We start from the raw sequence: 18,413 nt of genomic DNA on the forward strand, positions 1-18,413 counted from the left end.
GTCGGGGGAGGAGGGAGTGGACAGCCAGAGGGGCCTCAGGCTGTCTTGGTGCCGGGGTCCACCTCCTTGTGGGCCCAGAGCTCCTTGTGCTGCTTCCGACCAAAGCCTTCGTCGTAGTTGCCTTTGCTCTTGAACAGCTGCTGGAAGTGGGGCTTGCAGTAGAACTCCCCGTGCAGTGCTGCGTAGCTGCCCAGGCTGCAGAAGCAGAACATTGGTCAGGTCAGGCCGGGCCAGGAGGGCTGGGGCGGGGTCAGGGCGGGGCGCACCTGAGCTTGGTGTGACAGTGCTTGCAGCAGAAGCAAGAGCTGTGGAAAATGAGCTTGTCGGCCACCAGCCGCTCCATGGGGTACACGGTCTTCTGGCAGGCAGTGCAGGTCTCCTTCACCTGGGCCCGAAGGCTGAAGGACTGTTCCAGGAGAGACGCCATCAGGGGCCTGACCGGCGCCCACCCCTTCCTCCCTGCACAGCCCAGCCTCGGAGCCCTACCTTGGAGCGCTGAACCGTGCTGCTGGAACCGCCACCTTTGGCTTCCTGAGAGAGAGGGCGGTGGCGCAGGGTCAGTTGAGGAGGGCCCTAGACCATCACCAGCCCAGATCCCAGGGACACTCAAGGGGGAAGGGGAGGGAGACCCGCAAACAGGCCGCTCCTGTCCCTTCACGCTCAGGCCAGACACCTGCAGGGATGGAGTGCCCTCCCACCCCGGCTGAGCACCTACATGGGAGGGGGTCGCCTGGGCGGCTCCGGCGGCCTGGAACATGGCTCGTTGGAGGCGATGGAGGCCCCGTGTGGAGACGCGGCACCCGCTGGGTTCTGCAAGGGGAAGTCGGTTGGGAGGGCCCTACAAGCCCTTCCCAGCCCGCAGGGTGGGGGTAGAGGTGTTTACAGGCAGGGGGCTGGGGGGCTGTGGTTGGGACTTTCCCTAAGTCATTTCCTGTTGCTCTGGGTCTTGCCACTTCCGCCCCTCACCCACCCCCCGTTTCGCCCGCTCGGCCTCCACGCGGCTCCCCAGGGGGCAGGGGTCCCTGAGTGGAACCATGTGTCCCGGGAGGAGCGGAGTTAGCGGGCAGCGGCTCGGGGAGGGGATCCGCGCAGCCGCCCGAACGCTTCGCGGACCGGGACGCCGCCTGGCGCGAGGGGAGGTCAGAGGAGGGCGGCCCCAGTGGGGCCGCGGCCAGAAGCGGCTGCCCCGGCCTGACCCCAGCCCGAAGCTGCCCAGTGCGGGGCCTCGGGTACGCTCCGCTCGGCGGACCCAGCCCCTGGACAGCGCCCGCGGGCTGGGCCACCCGCCCCGCCCCGCCCCGCCCCGCCGAGCCGCCGCCCGCTCCTCCGCTCCGAACCCGCGTGGACCGGACCCCAGACCCAGGACCCCGGCGGGCCCAGCCGAGGGGACCTCAGCCCTGCCCGGGGGATGGACGCCGGCCCTTGCGCCCAGAGCCCCCACAGCCCCCACCTGGGCCGCCCGAATCGCGAGCCGGAGGCCGGCCCCTCCCCCGGCCCGCCCGCGGGTCTCACCGGGCCCCGGCCTGGGCCGCGGGACGGGGGTCGGTCTCCGGGGGAAGCCTCGGGTGCGAGGAGCGCGCGGGGGCGAGCTGCCGCCGCTGCCAGTGGTCCCTGAGCGGCCGCGGCCGCCGCCGCCTTATCGCAGCGCCGCCCCCGCCGGCCCCCGCCCCGCGCCCGCCCATTGGCTCCGCCGCGCCCGGTGCCGCCTCCGGGGCCCCGGCGCCGCTGCCGACCCCCTTTCTGCGCTTTGTCTTCCCCTCGCTCGGCGTCCCCCGCCTTTGTCTGCCCCCCGCGCTGACCCCGCGCTCCGCACCGCCCCTCCGGCTTCGCGCTCGCCCGCCTCTCGAAACCCGCCGCCCGGTCGGCCTGCTCTGGACCAAGGCAGGGACCGGAGCCGGAGGGTCCGCGCCGGAGGCCTCGGGGCAGGGACGAGTACAGGTGGAGACGACTCGCGTGACAAATGGCGCTCCCGACGAGGCGGGGGCAAAGGGTAACTGGGCGCGCCTGGCCTTTGGCTGCTTCCATTTCCCCACTCCGTGGGCCCTGCCGGCGTCCCCGCGCGGCTCCCACGCCCCCTCAGACGCCGAGATGGCAGGGGCGGCCGGGCACGCGATCCCGCCACAGGGAGGACCCTGGGGGCCCCCGGGGCCCCCAGCCCTCAGCCCCTGCTGGCGCCCGGCAGCCTGCGCCTGCGGCGCCCGTTGCAGCCCTCGCGAGGCCGCCGTCCCAGAGGGACTCTGGGGCCCGACTTTGTAGGCTTAGTCACTCCCACTCCCGGCTCCAGCGGCCACCGCTGCCTGAGAGAGGTCGAGGGGACCCCCTCCAGGGAAAGATTTCCAGCCTTCAAACAAGCAAACCTGGGTTCAACCAAACCTCATTTGACACAGGGAGCAAGGCCTGACGATCTGAAGTGACTTGTTCAAGTAACAAAGCCGAGCAGCAGGGTTGGCTTCAGAGGTTGGGCCTCTGGACCCCTGTCCCCGTGGCCAAGCCGGTAGGCACTGCAAGTCCTGGGTACACAGGAGGCCAGGCGCCTAACTCCTCAGCTCCCCAAGGAGCACAGGGGAGCCTGTCCCCGTGGCATCTCTGCAGGGACGCCAGGGACTGCTGAGCTGCGCCTGCCATCCGGCTGGAAGCTGTTTCACAAAGCACAGCCCTAAACATAGCTCCTGCCCACATGGTGGCAGGAACAGAAGGAGCGGCTCCAGAGCAAGGCCCACACACTGGTCAGGAACAGAAGGGCTCAGCGCTGCCCGCCTGGCAGAGGAGAGGGAGGCCTCGGCGCCCCAGCCCTAGGCTGTTCCCATGGCTGTCTCAGGGCACCCTCCCTGTGGCTCACTTTTCTCCTTTAGACCCCTGTCCCTCTTTGGAGGAAGATTTACATTTGGGTTGAGCTGCAGCCCTCAGGCCTCCCCGGATGGGGTGTGTGAGAACTGAAACTGTTAAGGGGCCTCTCTTTTCCCGCCAAGTTCCACACCTGCCTTCAGATTCTCAAGGGGGTTGTGGCGAGGTGAGAAAGGTGAAGCCCTGGGAGGTGTGGGGAGCAGCGCTGGGCTAGCCCCTGGGCACCACCTGGCCCCTCGGCCCCCCTGCCCTGCCCAGGACCATCCGTGTGCTGAGCTGCAGCGGTTCCCACAGAATCAGCACTCTGGGCACTGAGGATGAGCTGATGGCAAGGTGAAGCAAGCAGACCAGAGGAAAGAAACACGCTGATAATGGTGCAAAGAAAAGGGAACTTGAGGTTTAACGAAAAAAAAAAAAGAGCTGGGCAGGAGGGGTGGAAATAAATGTGAGCTGGCCTGCTCACTCCCTCCATTTCAGGGCTCCCCGTTCCCTCCAGAGTGCTGCCTTCTCCTTAACCCCTGTAACTGGGTAAGAGGTCTTCTATTTTTCTTTTTCAAAGTTTTGTTATAGTTTCTCAGAAAAGGGAAAGCAAGGGCATGCTTGGGGATGAAGCAGCTACAGGGAAGAGGGAGGGGCATTTCCCTGATCTGGCTAGAGGGGCGCCCACCCCGAGGGACGGGGAGGGGAAGGGGCCCGGCTGCGGCGCACGGAGGTCAGGAGGAAGCACCAGGTCAGGAGGAAGCACCGTGGAGGAGACCCAGGTCATCCCCTGACCCCTGGCCCAGACTCCTGGCCAACAGCCAGGATGGAGGGGAGGACTGGGTCTGGGTCTTAGATTACCTGCTCTCTTGAGTATTTGTTTCCAAGGTAAGGAGACACCACGAGTCCTGTTGCAAAACAACCCCCTTCACCTCCTTTCCTGCCAAAATGGAGCCTCTTCTGCCTGGCCTCCACTGGCCCAGACGTGGTCCCGAGGAAGGGTCAGCACTCAGACCCTTCCTGCTCCAAAGTGTTTTGATGGCTACAGGCTAAAATGGCCCGAACATCAGATAGTTAAAGACAAATCTATCATGGGTTTTAAAGGAAATGTGTGTTGTTGAGGTTGTCTCGTGAAGGAGGTCACTGCTATGCCTCCACGGGCAAGCATGGAAACGCTCTCAGATGGTAGAACCCAGGGCGGGATGACTTGTGTCTGAGCCTGCATGGCCAACGCACAACAATGTCACTCTCCAGTGGATTCTCTGGAACTTTTTAATTTGTTCTGGCAATGAAACTAACATGGCCTTAGAACTTAAGCCCCTCAGGCTGGGCAGCACCAAGGCAGCCAGCAGGGGTCAGTTAGATGGACTCCTGGTGGGAAAGGAAGGAGCTCCCCAGATGAACCAAGGTGAGGTGTCAGGGGCCGAGTAGAAGGAGGATGGACCACCCAAGCCTTAATCTAGTGCTTAAAGAGAAAAGAATACCCTGTCCTTCAGTTATTAGGGAGAGGCCTGGGGGAATGGGGCAGGGTCCCTCCATGGACCTATAGGATCTGAGCGTAGGGGAGAAGAATGGAACTAGGCTGATGGGAGAGCCAGCATGGGAAGCCACAGCTCCCCAGGCAAGTCTAACCCCGGGCTTGGACTTCACAACCCCACGGCCAGGACAGGACAGTGGCTCTCCCTTCTGCAGAGGTCAGGTTGCCTGAGCTCACAGGACAGGGAATGTTAAGATTTCTGGCCCCTCCTGATCCCTGGGTATTGGGGTTCCCTCATGTCTCAAAAGCCTTGAAGCAGTAAAGTTTCTCTCCAAGAATTGCCTTTCCAGTCCCTAAGCAGCCAGCTCTCCTGGTGGAAACATCCTTTCTGCCCCATCTGCCCCCAGGAGGGTGGGAATGTGGCCAGCCCTCGGGAAGGGTCCCGGAGGTGCACGCAGCCCAGGATGAAGAACAGGCACCTTCTTTAGAGGCTCAGAACTCCCAGTCGTCCACCTCCAGCTCTTCCAAGTTTGTTACCAGGCCGAAGATCCCACTGTGATCCTGAGACTGTCTGTCTTCAAAAGTGGTGATGGGGGTGACAGGTCGGAGTAACTCAGGCAGAGCTTCTGAGGCACGTCGCTTGATCTGGGGAAGAGAGTTGCGGGTGGATCCTGTTTCAGCCTCAGGACATGGTGGGGCAAGCGACCATGGCTCAGGGACAGACAGGGGCTAGAGGCAGGAGTCTCTAAGGGGAGAGGAAGGAGCAGCGCCTATAATGGACTTTGGAAACACGGTCATGTCTCTGACCCTTCGGGAAAATGAAAGTGTTAGTCATGCAGCCATGTCCAACTCTTACTGCCACCCCATGGACTGTAGCCTGCAAGGCTCCTCTGTCCGTGGAATTCTCCAAGCAAGAATCCCCTTCTTCAGGGGTAAGAATCCCCTTCTCCAGGGGATCTTCCAACCCAAGGACTGAACCCGGGTCTCCCACCCTGCATGCAGATTCTTTACCATTTGAGCCTCCACCAGGGAGGAGGAGACAATATCTAAAGACCCAAAACTAAGGGGACTGAGGGTGGCTGGAGCCACAAGCAAGGAAAATCACCAGCAGGGGGCCCAGGGAAGGCTACTGTACCTGCTTGAAGAAAGAATGGTTCAGGAGGGTGCTGGCGCTTGGTCTGCAGAGGAAGGAGAGAAGAGGCCAGCATCACCCCTGTGTCATTTCCAGAATCCTGCCGCTGCTGCCTTACCCTCAAGCGCCCCTCTCCTTCCCTCGGCTCCTCAAGAAACAACAGCCAGAGTGACCCAACTGGCTTCCTGGCAAACCCTGGGCCACCCGCTCCCGCTGTGGGGACTTCAGACTCCTCCGGGGAACCCAGACCTTTCCGGGACAGATCCATCGTCTCCAACCCCTGCCAGCCCAGGGTTCCCTGCAAGGCCCACCCTAAGCCCCGCAGGTGCACCTCATGTCCGGGTTGCGCTGAAGGCACTGCTCCACAAAGTGGTGGAAGTGGGGCGAGAAGGTGCGGTGGTAGGGGTGGGAGGGCGAGTCGCCATTGGAGGTCCTGGGGGTGCTGGGGGCCAGGCTCTCGCTCAGGCCCGAGTTGGCCGCGGAGCGCGAGGTGCTCATGGTCAGCTCCTCGGCGGGGATGGTGCTGGTGTCCAGCAGGCAAGGCACCGTGCCGTTCAGCTTCTCCAGCAGCATCTGGGGAGGACAGAGCCAGGGCCGGGCTGGAGGGGCCCCCGGAAGGACCACAGAGTTCCTTCACAAGTTCACTTTTCCCCAAACACATGAGTGATTCGGGGGCAGCAAAGACAGAAGTGGGAAAGGGCCTGTCACTGTCTTACTTTGATTTTCTCGATGCTGTACCTAGACAGACATCCACACTCTCTTGTCTAGTCCACCAGCTCATCCGGCTGTGAGACTCAACTTTTCTGAAACATGCATCTGATGCTACCACTCCTGTGCTCAGAAGCCTTTGACAGTTCTCCACAGGCCCTAGGACAAGAATGGAACACGCTGGCCTGGCCCGCAAAGGCCCTTGTGACCTGCCTGGGCTTCCTTCTCCAGCCACGCCACTGGCAGCCCCGCAGAAACACTCATACTTCAGTCATAAGACTACCGCCTGTCCTCAGATTCTGTTCTTTCTTGACGGGGCCTGTCACAGGCTGTTCCCTCTGCTGCAGAGTTTCCTTCCACTGGAAGCTCCCATTCTTCACCTAGTTAATTCCTATTTGCCTTGAAGTCTCAAGTGTCCCCTCCCTGAAGCTGCCCCAGGTTCTCTCCTCTAGAGCGGCCCTCTGGCCCCTCCCCAGCCGCCCGTGTCCCCACAGGGCAAGCCATCTGTGGGCTCAAGGAGAGGCTTACTCAACGGGCACAACCCCCTGACCCCGGCCCCCACCGCCTCCTCCCAGGTCTACATCATGCTCCAGGAACTCTGGACCCAGGTAATCCTTACCCAAACGACCCAAGTCCACTTCCTGGACTTGGCAAGACCTGGATAAGTCTCTTCCCTAAGTCCAGCTCCAAGGGAGACAATGCAGACTCCTGGCTGCATGTGCGCCAAGAAGCCAAGGGCAGCAGGCAGTGCAAAGGGGCGTGAACAGGGTGGGAGGTGGGAGGGAGGTTCAAGAAGGAGGGGACACGTGTTCACCGACAGCTGATTCATGCTGATGTACGGCAGAAACCGACACACTATTGTAAAGCAATTATCCTCCAACTAAAAATAAGTAAGTTTTAAAAAGTGGAGGAAGCATGAACAGGAGGAGGCTGGAGGTTGCATAGGTATTGGCTGGAAAGTGGTAGCACTGAACCTGAGAAGTCTAATTCTAAATTAGAAATCGGCCTTCTACAGCATCACCAACTCAATGGACATGAACTTGAGCAAACTCCGGGAGATAGTGGAGGACAGGGAAGCCTGGCGTGTGGCAGTCCATGGGGTTGCAAAGAGCTGGACATGACTTAGTATCTGAAGAACAACAGCTTCCAGGTATACTGATCAAAGTAAAAAAACAAAACACATTTTATAAGCTTGAAAAATTTCTCAGGGACTTTCCTGGCGGTCCAGTTGGTTAAGACCACACTTCTACTGCAGCAGGCACGGGTTCAATGCCTGGCTGGGGAACTAAGATCCTACATGCCATGTGGTGCAGCCAAAAGCTGGGGGGGATATCAGTTTAAAAGTAAAAACAGACACCTGGTATGTGGGCTCCAGGCCTGTGATTATGAGCAGTGCTTACTTCTATGACCCCCACCTCCCGGGCTCCATTTCCACAATTATCACAGACACAAGTAAACAGTTACACAAGTTACGCAACTATCCCCCCCCACCACACACACACACACACACACACACACACACACATACACACACGGGCTCTTGAAGGAAAGGCCTGGGTTGTTCACACACACACACACACACACACACACACAGGCTCTTGAAGGAAAGGCCTGGGTTACACACACACACACACACACACACACACACGCTCTTGAAGGAAAGGCCTGGGTTGTACACACACACACACACACACAGGCTCTTGAAGGAAAGGCCTGGGTTGTACACACACAGACACACATACAGACACAGACACACACACACAGACACACAGGCTCTTGAAGGAAAGGCCTGGGTTGTACACACACACACACACACACACACACACACACACACACACACAGGCTCTTGAAGGCAAGGCCTGGGTTGTACACACACACAGACACACACACACACAGACACACACACAGACACACACAGACACACACACACACACACACGGGCTCTTGGAGGAAAGGCCTGGGTTGTTCATCCTAGCATCTCAGGCTGGTGTCCAGAGTGTGCAGGTCCTCAACAAGCATTTGTGGGAGGCAGACAGGAAAGGAGGACAGAAGGAAGATCCCTAGCTGCAGGCTCACCTGGGTGGCAGGCATGTCTTTAAAGGGGACATGCCCATTGGCCAGCTCACAGGCCGTGATTCCCACACTGTAGATGTCAGACTTGGCATCGTAACCCTGGAGATTCTGTATCAGGAGAGAAAAGCCACAGGTCACTCCACTGGAGCCTTGGTCGTTGTTCTTAGACAAAGAAGCAGGTGGAGCAGAAACTCCCCAAATCGGGACGAGCTGCGAGGCTTCCCTCACCTGTACACTGAGGAGTCACTGCTATTTTGGAATGAATGAGTGTCTGGCTAAGGCCATGTGGGAGCAGAAAGAAGTGCTCTGCTTAGCACAGGGATGCAGAGCGCGCCAAACGCTCGAGAATTTGGTGCTCTCTCTTCCCATAAGATGGGAGCATCTCTCAGTGCAGCTCAGGACCCGCCAGGGGTAATGACATCACCTGCCAGGGACACAGCATCCCTGTGCTGCAAGGGGCTTCCCAGGTCTACCAGCCAACAGGAGAGCCCTCTCTCCAAGAACCCCCAACTCTGCTCAGAAGCAGAGGGCACCCCTCATCCCTAGAATTTCCTGAAGGCCTCCTTGGGGGCGGTATCACAAGTTGGTGGGGGCGGGGGCTCCTGAGATCCAAGGCACCGACCTGCTGGAGGACCTCTGGGCTGAGCCAGGGCAGAACCTTGATACTGTACTTGGGGAAGTCGTGGACCACACGCTGCCGCTGCCCGTGGCTGATCATGCTGAGGTTGCTGCGTAAACCCGAAAGGTAGACCTTCCCATCAGCGGAGATCAGAACGTGGCTGGCTTTGACGCTCCTGGGGGTGGGGAGGGTGTGTCACTGGGTGGCGGAGGAGGCCCTCACAGCACAAAGCTTTGTCTTCACACACTAGACCCAGCCAGCTCTCTCCCCTGGGGTGTGTATTACACACATACATACAGATCACTGCTTCCCTGGTGGCTCAGTGGTAAAGAATCCACCTGCCAAGCAGCAGACTCAGGTTGGATCCCTGGGTCAGGAAGATCCCCTGGAGAAGGAAATGGCAACCCACTCCAGTATTCTTGTCTGGGAAACCCCATAGACAGAAGAGCCTGGTGGGTTACAGTCCATGGGACTGCAAAAGAGTCAGATGTGACTTAGCCACTAAACAACATATATATACATATAATATGTGAGTACACATATACATACATATTATATATACATGAACATGTATTTCTGTGAAAAATTTCAAACATATGGAAACAAAAAACCATCATGACCCCATTTACACATTACCAGGTTTTAAAACTTATTTATGTTTTGTTCAAGTTCTCTTTTCTGCTCACAGACCACTCTTCCTCTAGTGACTTCCTCTGCTGCCTTTAATCTGTACTTTCTGTCTGTAGGTGTTCTCATAAAGTGTACTGCTGTTTCGCACGCATTTTCTGTTTTGACCTAACGGTACTGTGTTAGGCAGCCCATGTTTCACGGTTATGTTTCTGAGCTCCACTGTGTTGCCAATGGTATACACCTCACTGATGCTTCTAATTGCCACCTGCACTCTGGAGTGGGGTCTGACATTTACTAATCCATTCTTCTAGGAAGGGGCACTCATGTTGACTCTAACCAGCACGAATATGAACACAGACGTCTATGCACACATCCCCTGAGGTGCCTGTGGGAAGGCTTCTTTGGGGTGTGCACCCAGAGGCAGCACCGATGGCCCCGGGTCTTGGCCACCTTCTACCATCTGGATGGGAGGCCCACCTCCTCACCGCACTAGTCCTCACCCAGCGTCTGAATCCCTGCCAGGCCCTCCATGGGCATAAGGTGACATCACCTTGTTTTCATTTGATTTTCTGATTCTTGCTGAGTCATGTGTGACTCTTTGTGACCCCATGGGCTGTAGCCCGGCAGGCTCCTCCGTCCGTAGGATTTCCCAGGCAAGAGTACTGGAGTGGGGTGCCATTCCCTGCTCCTGGGGATCTTCCCAACTCGGTGACCAAACCTGAGTCTCTTAGGTCTCCTGCACTGGCAGGCGGGTTCTTTACCACTGCGCCACCTGAGGAGCCGCGCTGAGTGTCTGTTCATATGACCATTATCAGTCTTTTGGGTTCTCCCTTGTATGAACTTCATATTTTGCCCATTTTTCTATTGCTTTGCTATCTTTTTCTTACGGATTCACAAAATTGGTTTTGGACAAAATGAACAACATCCACACTCTAATTCCTCTCTTAACTTTGTCCCTGGTGCCCTGTATTAGACAGAAAGCTTTAATCTTGATATAATCGAATCAAATCTTTTTTTTTGGCCTTATGTTTTTTGTGTGTAAAACATTTAGAAGTTATGGTACGCCTCGGGGCACAAAAATATTTCCTTGCATTTCCTTCTGTGTAAGCCTAGAGCTTGCATTTGAGCCTTGCAAACATCTGAACTACTCCTCTGCACATGGAATTAGGGAGAGGTCCTGGTTGTACCATCTTCCCTAGCCCGAACTGCTTCTCCCCAACACCATCTACTGAGCCATCTGTCTTTTCCTAAGCCCCCCCAGCTGAGGGCTGACTCCGGGGAGCACACCCCAGCAGGGGCGCTCCAAGGAGGGAAGGGGTGGGTGCAGAGGCCCACGCTGGCTACTCAGTCCCCTCACACAGTCCTCAGGAAAAAGCTGCTCGGTAAAGAGAAAGCCAGCAGCTTCACACGGACAGGGCAAATGCTCCGCGCCCCCAGCAGAGGCAAGGGCCGGACTCGCGCCTCGGTTTAACCTCTGGCTTAACTGACTTCAGCCTTCAGCCGTTCCTTGGAGGGCGCACGATCCCAGACACCGCTCATGTAAAGGCGAGAGCGAGCACCTGTGCACGTAGCCCATGTGGTGGATGTAATCCAAGGCCTTGAGCGCCCCCTGCAGGATGTAAGCGATGGCCAGCTCGCTCATGCCGTCCATGAAGTGCGTGCAGATGAGGTCCTTGGCCGAGCCTGAGGAAGAGGGCCGACGGGACAGGGAAGGGCGGCGGCACGTGAGCGAGCTGCTGGCAGAGCGCGCAGAACCCCTCTCCGCCAGGACCCCCTGCCCACTCACCATATGCCATGAACGACGTGACGACCCACAGCTCGTTGTCCGCAATGAAGGTGGCTCCGTAGGGCAGGATGTTGGGGTGGCTGAAGAGTTTAGAGACATGGAGTTCCCCCTGCAAGCATTGGTGAGCTGCAGTCAGAACCGGGGGCAGCGACTGCCCTGGTGGTCCTGTGGTTCAGACTCCACACTCTGCAACGCCAGGAGCCCGGGTTCGATCCCTGGTCAGGAAACTCAATCTCGCATGTTGCAACTTACAGTTCGCATGCTGCAACTAAAAGAGGCTGCATGCTGCAACTAAGACCTGGTGCAGCCAAATAAATATTAATAATAATTAAAAAAAGAACCAAGGGGCACCGAGGAGAACGTGCAAGATGGTAGTGGCAGTGTGAACACTACGGGGACCGAGAAGCCCGGGAGCCGCCGGGACCGGGATAAGAGGAGCCAGGCTCTGCTGTCTCTGCAGGGAAGTCAGCCCTGCTCCGCCAGCTTCTGCCTAGCTCTGGCTCTGCCAGCCAATCCTAAAGGGCCTGAGAACCATTCCCCACCGCCAGGGCAATGGCCGAGACAGCAGAGGGTGGCAGGGCACTGCCTCGGAGACAAGAAAACAGACTGCAGACTGAAGACTCGGGAAGTTGAAAGCTTAGCTCAACCGCAAGGGCCAAGGCACACCACTCTTTAAGATAAGAAAACAACAACAACAACATGTTTGTCTATTACAAAGGCAAGTGTTGTTAGAGACGGGAATGTGGAAAGAGCACACTAAGAACTACTACTAAACGTTAGAAGAGCTTTCTCCAGCGACCTCCAGTTGAGAGCTCCTTTCCTCAGAAGCAGCTATAGAAAGCATAAGACTGACGGAATTCTACAGTAAATTTGGACAAAAGATGTGAAAAAAAAACTGGACAAAAGAACTGCAGAAACTCCAGGGTCCTGGCCCCTGGGAAATGAGCCAAGGCCAAACAGCCAGTCCCTTCTAACCTGTCCACAGCTCTACAGAATGGAGAAGAATCACAGAGCCCAATGCGCTCTCGAACAAACTCAGGTATGTTTTTTTTTTCCAAATAATTGAGCTAGGATTGACTTTCTGTCCCACCCTGAGAACCACAAAACTACTCTGAACATATGAACTGGTATTAGAGCACCTTCAGATGAGTTGGATTCAGAAAAACGCTGTACCTGAAGAAGGGGTACAACCAACACTGACTCAGGCCCTCCTCCCTGCACCAGAAAATAGACTGTCTGAGTGTGGAGCTTGTCACTTACTAGTGTGTATGTGACCAGGGGCAAGTTACTTAGCCTCGCTGAATAACAAATACATGAATAAATGAGCCACAGAGTCTCTAGAGAAGAGGGAAATACACATCAGGCTGAGCAGTGCCACACAACCCTTAACACCAAATGTCCGAGATCCTTCACCGAGAGCTTCCTTACCTTCTTGGCTTGGTCCACCTTCATTTCCTGCCAGCTATTTCAGAAGACAGATGTAAACATCCTTGTAATTACTACTGGGACTACAGCCCCCCTCCAAGTGTCACAATCATTTCTGATTACCTGTAAGAACGTCACCATCTCGTTGGAGCAAGCCTCGAGGTTAATCCTTCGTACCGTCACATACTCCCCTGTTGGTTTGTACCTTGCTAGATTCACTGTCATCAGGTCCTCGAATCCTTTGCCTAAAAGAAAAGAAGGCCGTAAACAGGGACAAGAGCAACACCAGTTTTCATCTTCTTTAAAGAGACTTGATTTTAGAATGAATATATGTATATGAGTAACTGAAACGCTTTGCTATACACCTGACATTAACACAACATTGGAAATCAACTATTCCCCAATTTAAAAAAAAAAGACTTGATTTTAAAAGAAAATTCAAGTTAAAACTTTCACTTCTGTTATGTCTTGACTTTTTCTTCTTCCGTCAGTTAATTCTCAGACAGCTATTCTAACTGATGATGGCCCAGGACACCAGGAGCATGCAGAAAAGAACTGCAAAAGAGCTCCTCTCCTGAAAACGTGATTGATCTCTTTCTCCATACCTTGAAGAAGAAAACCACAGAAGACCCTCCCCAAAAAGCCAGCCTTGTCACCACATATCCTGCTAACTGGCTGACAGCTTCTGGCACACATTCATCTGAGGGTGCTGAAAAGACCACTGCAGTCCCCTGAGCATGGCAGTCCTGGACGTTACCTATGACAGTGAGCAGCTCATAACACCCTCCCTCTGGCAGGAAGCTACTCATGATCTCCGGCTTAGAGAAGGATGCTATCGACTCTGAGCTCGCCTCATTGGTCTACAGGAAAAGAAAAACAGGTTAGTGAGAGAAACTTGGGGACAGGCGTGGGAATGGGGAAGACGGTAATTCAGACCCATGAGGAGACTGGCATCTAAACAAACATACAAATTTGGACTCTGGCGCAGTTCCAGCACTGTTTGATGAGAAAGGTAAAGTAAAATCTCACCAGTTCAGTGCAGTCACTGGCACCAACATTAAGAGTACGTGTGAGGGCTAACTACAAACATGGATGGGGATGAGGGTCAGGTGTAGTTGACAGTTGATTTGCTTGTCCTTCTCAACAACTGGCTCATCTCATAGCTAAAAGCAGTGGCTTTAGCTGGGTCAGAGCTAAAAGCTCTGAAATGCTTACCTGGGAAAGGATGTCCAGAGAAAGGCATATTTAGAAAAGAGAAGGGAGATGGGTGGGTAGGGGGTTCTCTTGGATTTCCAGCTGCATTAGGGTCCTATTTTTAAGATCCTGATTTTAAAAAATTCCCAAAGATCAAACGTTGAATCTCACTATTGGCCATAAGAGTCTCCCTCTGGAGCAAACCGAGAGGCCAGCCAAGGGATTTCCCTGGCAGTCCAGTGGCTAAGACTCTGAGCTCCCAATGCAGGGGATCCAGGTTCAATCCCCAGTCAGGGAACTAGATCCCACAGGCCACAACTAAGACCTCATACAGCAAAACAATTTAAAAAAAAAAAAGAGGCCAGACTAGTCATTCCCTGACATTTCCAAGGGAAGCTAGAAAACAGCTAACACATGGGGCTACAGGCAGGGAACAGAGCCATCGGGTCTTGGCCCTCATCCCAGGGTGCAGAAGGGACCCGCTCCCCGTGCACTTCAGCTGCAGATGAAGCTGGGTCTCAGCCACTTCGGATGCGGGCATCACAGGTGAGGTCCCGATGGGAAATGCCCAAAAAAGTAAACGGCAGGCCAACAGCTCTTCCTTCAGTTCAACAGGCTCAGTGTCCTTCTTCCAGGTCTAACTCCATCTGTATCATTAAGGCCTATCAGTACTCTTCTCTTGGATCCTCTTTTCTTCAGGTGTGTGTCTAACTGAAACGAAGACTCTTAGACCGGCTCGTATTTCATAGGCTGCGTTCATAAACCTGCCCTCTGATTAGGAAAAGGTCTTCAAAGACTCAGAGGCTCTTGGCTCAGCACGAGCCAGCAGAGTGTGTGAGTTGAGAAATGTTCTGGTATCACTTTGTGGGGGGTCCCTGACGTTTGAAACACATCTGCTTTCAAAACCACTGATGCTGCGGGGGGCGGGGGGGGGGGGGCAAGAAACCAAACGGGATTTTGTCTCCAGCAGCGCTTACACTAAGAGGAACCCAGTCAAGCAAAGTTGAGCCTTGTCAGCAAAGTGTAGTCTTCATTTAACTGACTTTATATGTCTAAGGTTCACCTATATTGCTGTATTTAGCCACACTGTGTAACATTCACCTTATGAACAACTTCAGTCTATCCTTCCAATGATGATGGGCTTTTGGGGTTGCTTTTCAGTGGCTGTGATGAACTGCGCCACTAAAAACACACTCGAATGGGTCCCTTGACACATACGTGCACGAGTTACGCTAAAGCTTATACTGAGCAGTAGAACTGGAGGTCACAGGGTATACAAACATTTGACTTTAGGAGAAAAATGCCAAATTGGTTTCTAAAAAGGTTATATCAGTTTACACTCTCGCCAGCAATACTCTTGCTCTTGTCAACCCAGCTTTTCCTCAACACTTGGTGTATTTGGACTTAATTTTTGCCAACCTCTTGGTGGGTTTGATTTACATTTCCGATTGCTAATGAAGTTGAGCATCTTTTCATGTATTTATTGGCCATGTGAATTTTCTCCAGAGTGAAAATGCCTCTGTCTCTTGTCCATTCTTCTATCATTTTTTGATTTCCCCAAAGCAGGCCCCATGGAGCACTGATCCTGGCAGTTAATGCATAAAAAACAGTCTACACACCCAGTTAAGTTACAACATGCAACACACTCCATCTCATGGACGATCACAAGGGGTGCACGCATGTTAAAGGTCTTGAGAAGTTCTGCAGTTTGACAAAGACTAACACTGTTTAACCTAACATATTTCTCAAAGCTGCCTTGTGTGTCTTACATCTGTTAAATCTGGGGGAAGATAATTCGGGAAAGGCTATCTGAAGCAAAACATATGGGATAATGCTAAGACTCAAGGCTTAGGGGCCAGGGAGAGGCTGAACTTGAACTCAGTCTGTCACTTGTGCCGTGACCCTGGGCAAGTCCCTCTGACCCCTGGGATCTCCGTTATCTCATCAGTGGAATAATTCCCACTTCACGGAGTTGGAGTTGCTCTGACGATGAGATCAGATGAAACATGTACAGAGCTCAGTGCTGCTTGGTGGATCACACGTATTCAGTAAACATGAATTCTATTCTCCTCCCTCTCCTGCTGTCTACTTTTTGGTCGTTCTGTTCCACAAAGAAGGTGGAACAGAGAAAATGGAGAAAACAGAGACTCCTAGAGCTTGATCCACGGTTAAGATTGGTTTGCTTTTGGTTTCTGCACATAGCTGTGCTTTCAGATGCTTTGAAAACAGATTCCAGGATCACTTAACAGCTACTGCAGCTTCTTCAAAGTCTCATCTTCAGACCAGATACTGGTTACTACACGCCAGGTGCCTCACGCAGCTGAGAGAGATTCAGACCATCAAGGAACAAAACAGAGTAGCGATCTGAGCAAAAAGCCTAAGCCGAGAGCTGCAAGGTGGCGACCCCCAGCTGTGGAGAATCTCAGCGGCAGGAGGTGCTCATCGAGGAGACAGCCATCATAACCTTGAACCTGAAACCTGCTACACATATTCTCACTCTGCTTAGCTGTTTTCTCAAGTATCAATGGTCGCCAGTTAACAGAAAATCCAGGGGGCTGCTTTCAGACCCAGCCCCTACTCTGGCCTCCGAGGTCCACCTGACTCGGCCGCTGCCTCACTGCCCGGACTCGCTGCACCTGACCCCCGTGAGCAAGTGGTCGTAGCAAATGTGCGCCAGCTGTCCCTTTGGATCACGCCTGACCTGCTCCTTCCCTGCCCTCCCCATCTTCTCATCGATGCTTCCTCCTCACCTCCGAGGCTGCAACTTAATGTCATCTATTCTAGTTAAAGGAAAGCAGGCTCCCAGTCACTTTATTACATCACCTCGCTTCTTCTCCCGCACTGGGATCACTGGGATTTTCTTTGTGGGGATCACCGCAGCTTGTCTACTGTCTGTCTTCTATGCTAGAATATAAACTCTGTGCAGACAGGGCCTGTCTGTCTCTTCACCGATGTATTCCCCGAGGCATACAACCATGCTGGCATCTACTTAAAAAAGAATCATTTATGGGACTTCCCTGGTACGGTGTGGCCAAAAAAAGGAAAAAAAAAGAAAACTTAAGCCAACATTTGAACTCAGGTTTTCTGCCTATGACCTTGTTATTCCCATGGGTTGAAGAGGAGAAGCAAACGTACCAGCCCATTCCACTGGAGACAGTTCAACAAACAGACCTAGGCTGTGAATGCCAGCCCTCCTACAACACACCCCCTAGCTCCTGTTACCAGGGGAACTCTGCAGATCAGAATCCGACACCTGCATGTGAGAAAGCACCGTGTATTTTAGCAGCTAACAATATGGCCCCGATGAGAACAAATCTAGAATGACTGTGTTTTAAGGTCTCTCCTCTGATCTCTAGGCAAAATGCCTTGTGTTTCTCTAATTTGAAAAAGAGGACTGTGAAAGACACTTGAGTCCTGAGATAAATTTTTTTTTAACATGCATTTTAAATAACTCCCTTTAGAAAAACTACAGATGGGATACTTTTTCTTAAAACTACCCACCTCCCTTCTCTTGCCAAGAGTGCATATAAGACATACTACCTGTGCACTAAAGCCATACTTCTGTTGAGCTTAGGTAAGGAATGATTCATTTAATTACTCATATGATTAGCTTGTAACCTGACAAACGTATTTCAACTGTTGACTACAGAAAAGGACTTTAGAGTGTTTTAGAAAATGGAATTCTTAGGTACCTGGGCATACGAATGAGCTCACTGGGCAGTTTGGAATTTCACGAAACGAACTAGTGCTGACTGCTTGGCCCCTCTTCCATTCTGTCCCCAACTGCCTGGAAATGACCCTAAAATGGAGGCTTTCTGGGCTGTGGATGTTCTACAGTCTGAACTCAGAGAGAAACTGATCTTTATTTAGGAAAACAAACAAAGGCAATAATATTTTGAAAGGAAGAGGTTTGGTCTGATTTTCCCACAAGAAAGGCAGGTTAGTCCATTATACTGTTTCAGATTTAGACGAGGTCAAAATTCAGATGAAAAGGATGAGATATGAAGTCCATTCTCTTTAAACACAGCATGGCATAGTTTTATGAGTGTAATGTGTAATCTCAAATTGCCTAGAGAAAGAAACTAATTCGATCAAAGTCTTTTCTTAGTTTCCCCTACCGTGAAAAGTAATCTGTTCATTCTGAAGCATTTGAAAAAATACATAAGCTACTGATATCGAGAAATGACCATTAAATAACTTTGTTTAAAGGATATAAACCAAAATGCAATAAAGCACACAAAGACATTATCTGTGAAATGCCCAACAAATAAGTACATTCAACCTCCCACAGGTTTCACACAGGATGACTTTTGGTATAAAATCAGCAGCAGGGGAAATATAAAAACTATATACACCTGGCGCTATACTCTGGAAGAACACCTAACTGTTCGTATAACGCACGTTTTTGGTCTCCTGACTGGAAAATATTCGGATCTGACAGACAGGCACTGCCAAGCAAGCTTCACTCAAAGATAAACTCCTAAAAAAAATAAACTCCTAGTCAGCAGCATTATCTTTCACCCACCTTGGAGCTGCCTGCAAAAGG

The 18,413-nt window shown here is 53.4% G+C and overlaps 2 protein-coding genes across 8 annotated transcripts in view; both read right to left on the reverse strand.

Moving 5' to 3' along the window:
• Window positions 1-4,899, reverse strand: LIMD2 (LIM domain containing 2). The gene is made up of 5 exons (XM_052657208.1): window positions 4,780-4,899; window positions 716-810; window positions 487-531; window positions 267-406; window positions 1-195 (listed from the first exon to the last, which is right to left on the reverse strand). Exons 2-5 carry the CDS (start codon window positions 755-757, stop codon window positions 36-38), a joined length of 387 nt encoding a protein of 128 aa, XP_052513168.1. The 5' UTR covers window positions 758-810; window positions 4,780-4,899; the 3' UTR covers window positions 1-35.
• The window catches only part of STRADA (STE20 related adaptor alpha), a 26,558-nt gene continuing 12,234 nt past the window's right edge, over window positions 4,090-18,413 (reverse strand). For all 7 annotated transcript variants that reach the window (XM_052657201.1, XM_052657207.1, XM_052657204.1 and 4 more), the window contains 9 exons: window positions 13,431-13,533; window positions 12,797-12,918; window positions 11,249-11,357; window positions 11,022-11,145; window positions 8,836-9,007; window positions 8,217-8,321; window positions 5,764-6,005; window positions 5,436-5,478; window positions 4,090-4,945 (listed from right to left, as the gene is read on the reverse strand). In XM_052657201.1, the coding sequence (XP_052513161.1) occupies window positions 4,793-4,945; window positions 5,436-5,478; window positions 5,764-6,005; window positions 8,217-8,321; window positions 8,836-9,007; window positions 11,022-11,145; window positions 11,249-11,357; window positions 12,797-12,918; window positions 13,431-13,533 (1,173 nt within the window). In that variant the 3' untranslated portion in view covers window positions 4,090-4,792. The remainder of the gene's footprint in view (window positions 4,946-5,435; window positions 5,479-5,763; window positions 6,006-8,216; window positions 8,322-8,835; window positions 9,008-11,021; window positions 11,146-11,248; window positions 11,358-12,796; window positions 12,919-13,430; window positions 13,534-18,413) is intronic.

This window comes from Budorcas taxicolor, chromosome 19 (assembly GCF_023091745.1).
Source record: "Budorcas taxicolor isolate Tak-1 chromosome 19, Takin1.1, whole genome shotgun sequence".
NCBI classification, from domain to species: domain Eukaryota; kingdom Metazoa; phylum Chordata; class Mammalia; order Artiodactyla; family Bovidae; genus Budorcas; species Budorcas taxicolor.

What these genes read in the sequence shown, in the direction of transcription:
- LIMD2 (XM_052657208.1), bottom strand. Translation starts at nt 757, where the DNA reads ATGTTCCAGGCCGCCGGAGCCGCCCAGGCGACCCCCTCCCAT. An exon ending in CCCAGGCGACCCCCTCCCAT is followed by an intron (nt 532 to 715) that starts GTAGGTGCTCAG and finishes CCTCTCTCTCAG; the next exon opens with GAAGCCAAAGGTGGCGGTTC. An exon ending in GCACGGTTCAGCGCTCCAAG is followed by an intron (nt 407 to 486) that starts GTAGGGCTCCGA and finishes CTCCTGGAACAG; the next exon opens with TCCTTCAGCCTTCGGGCCCA.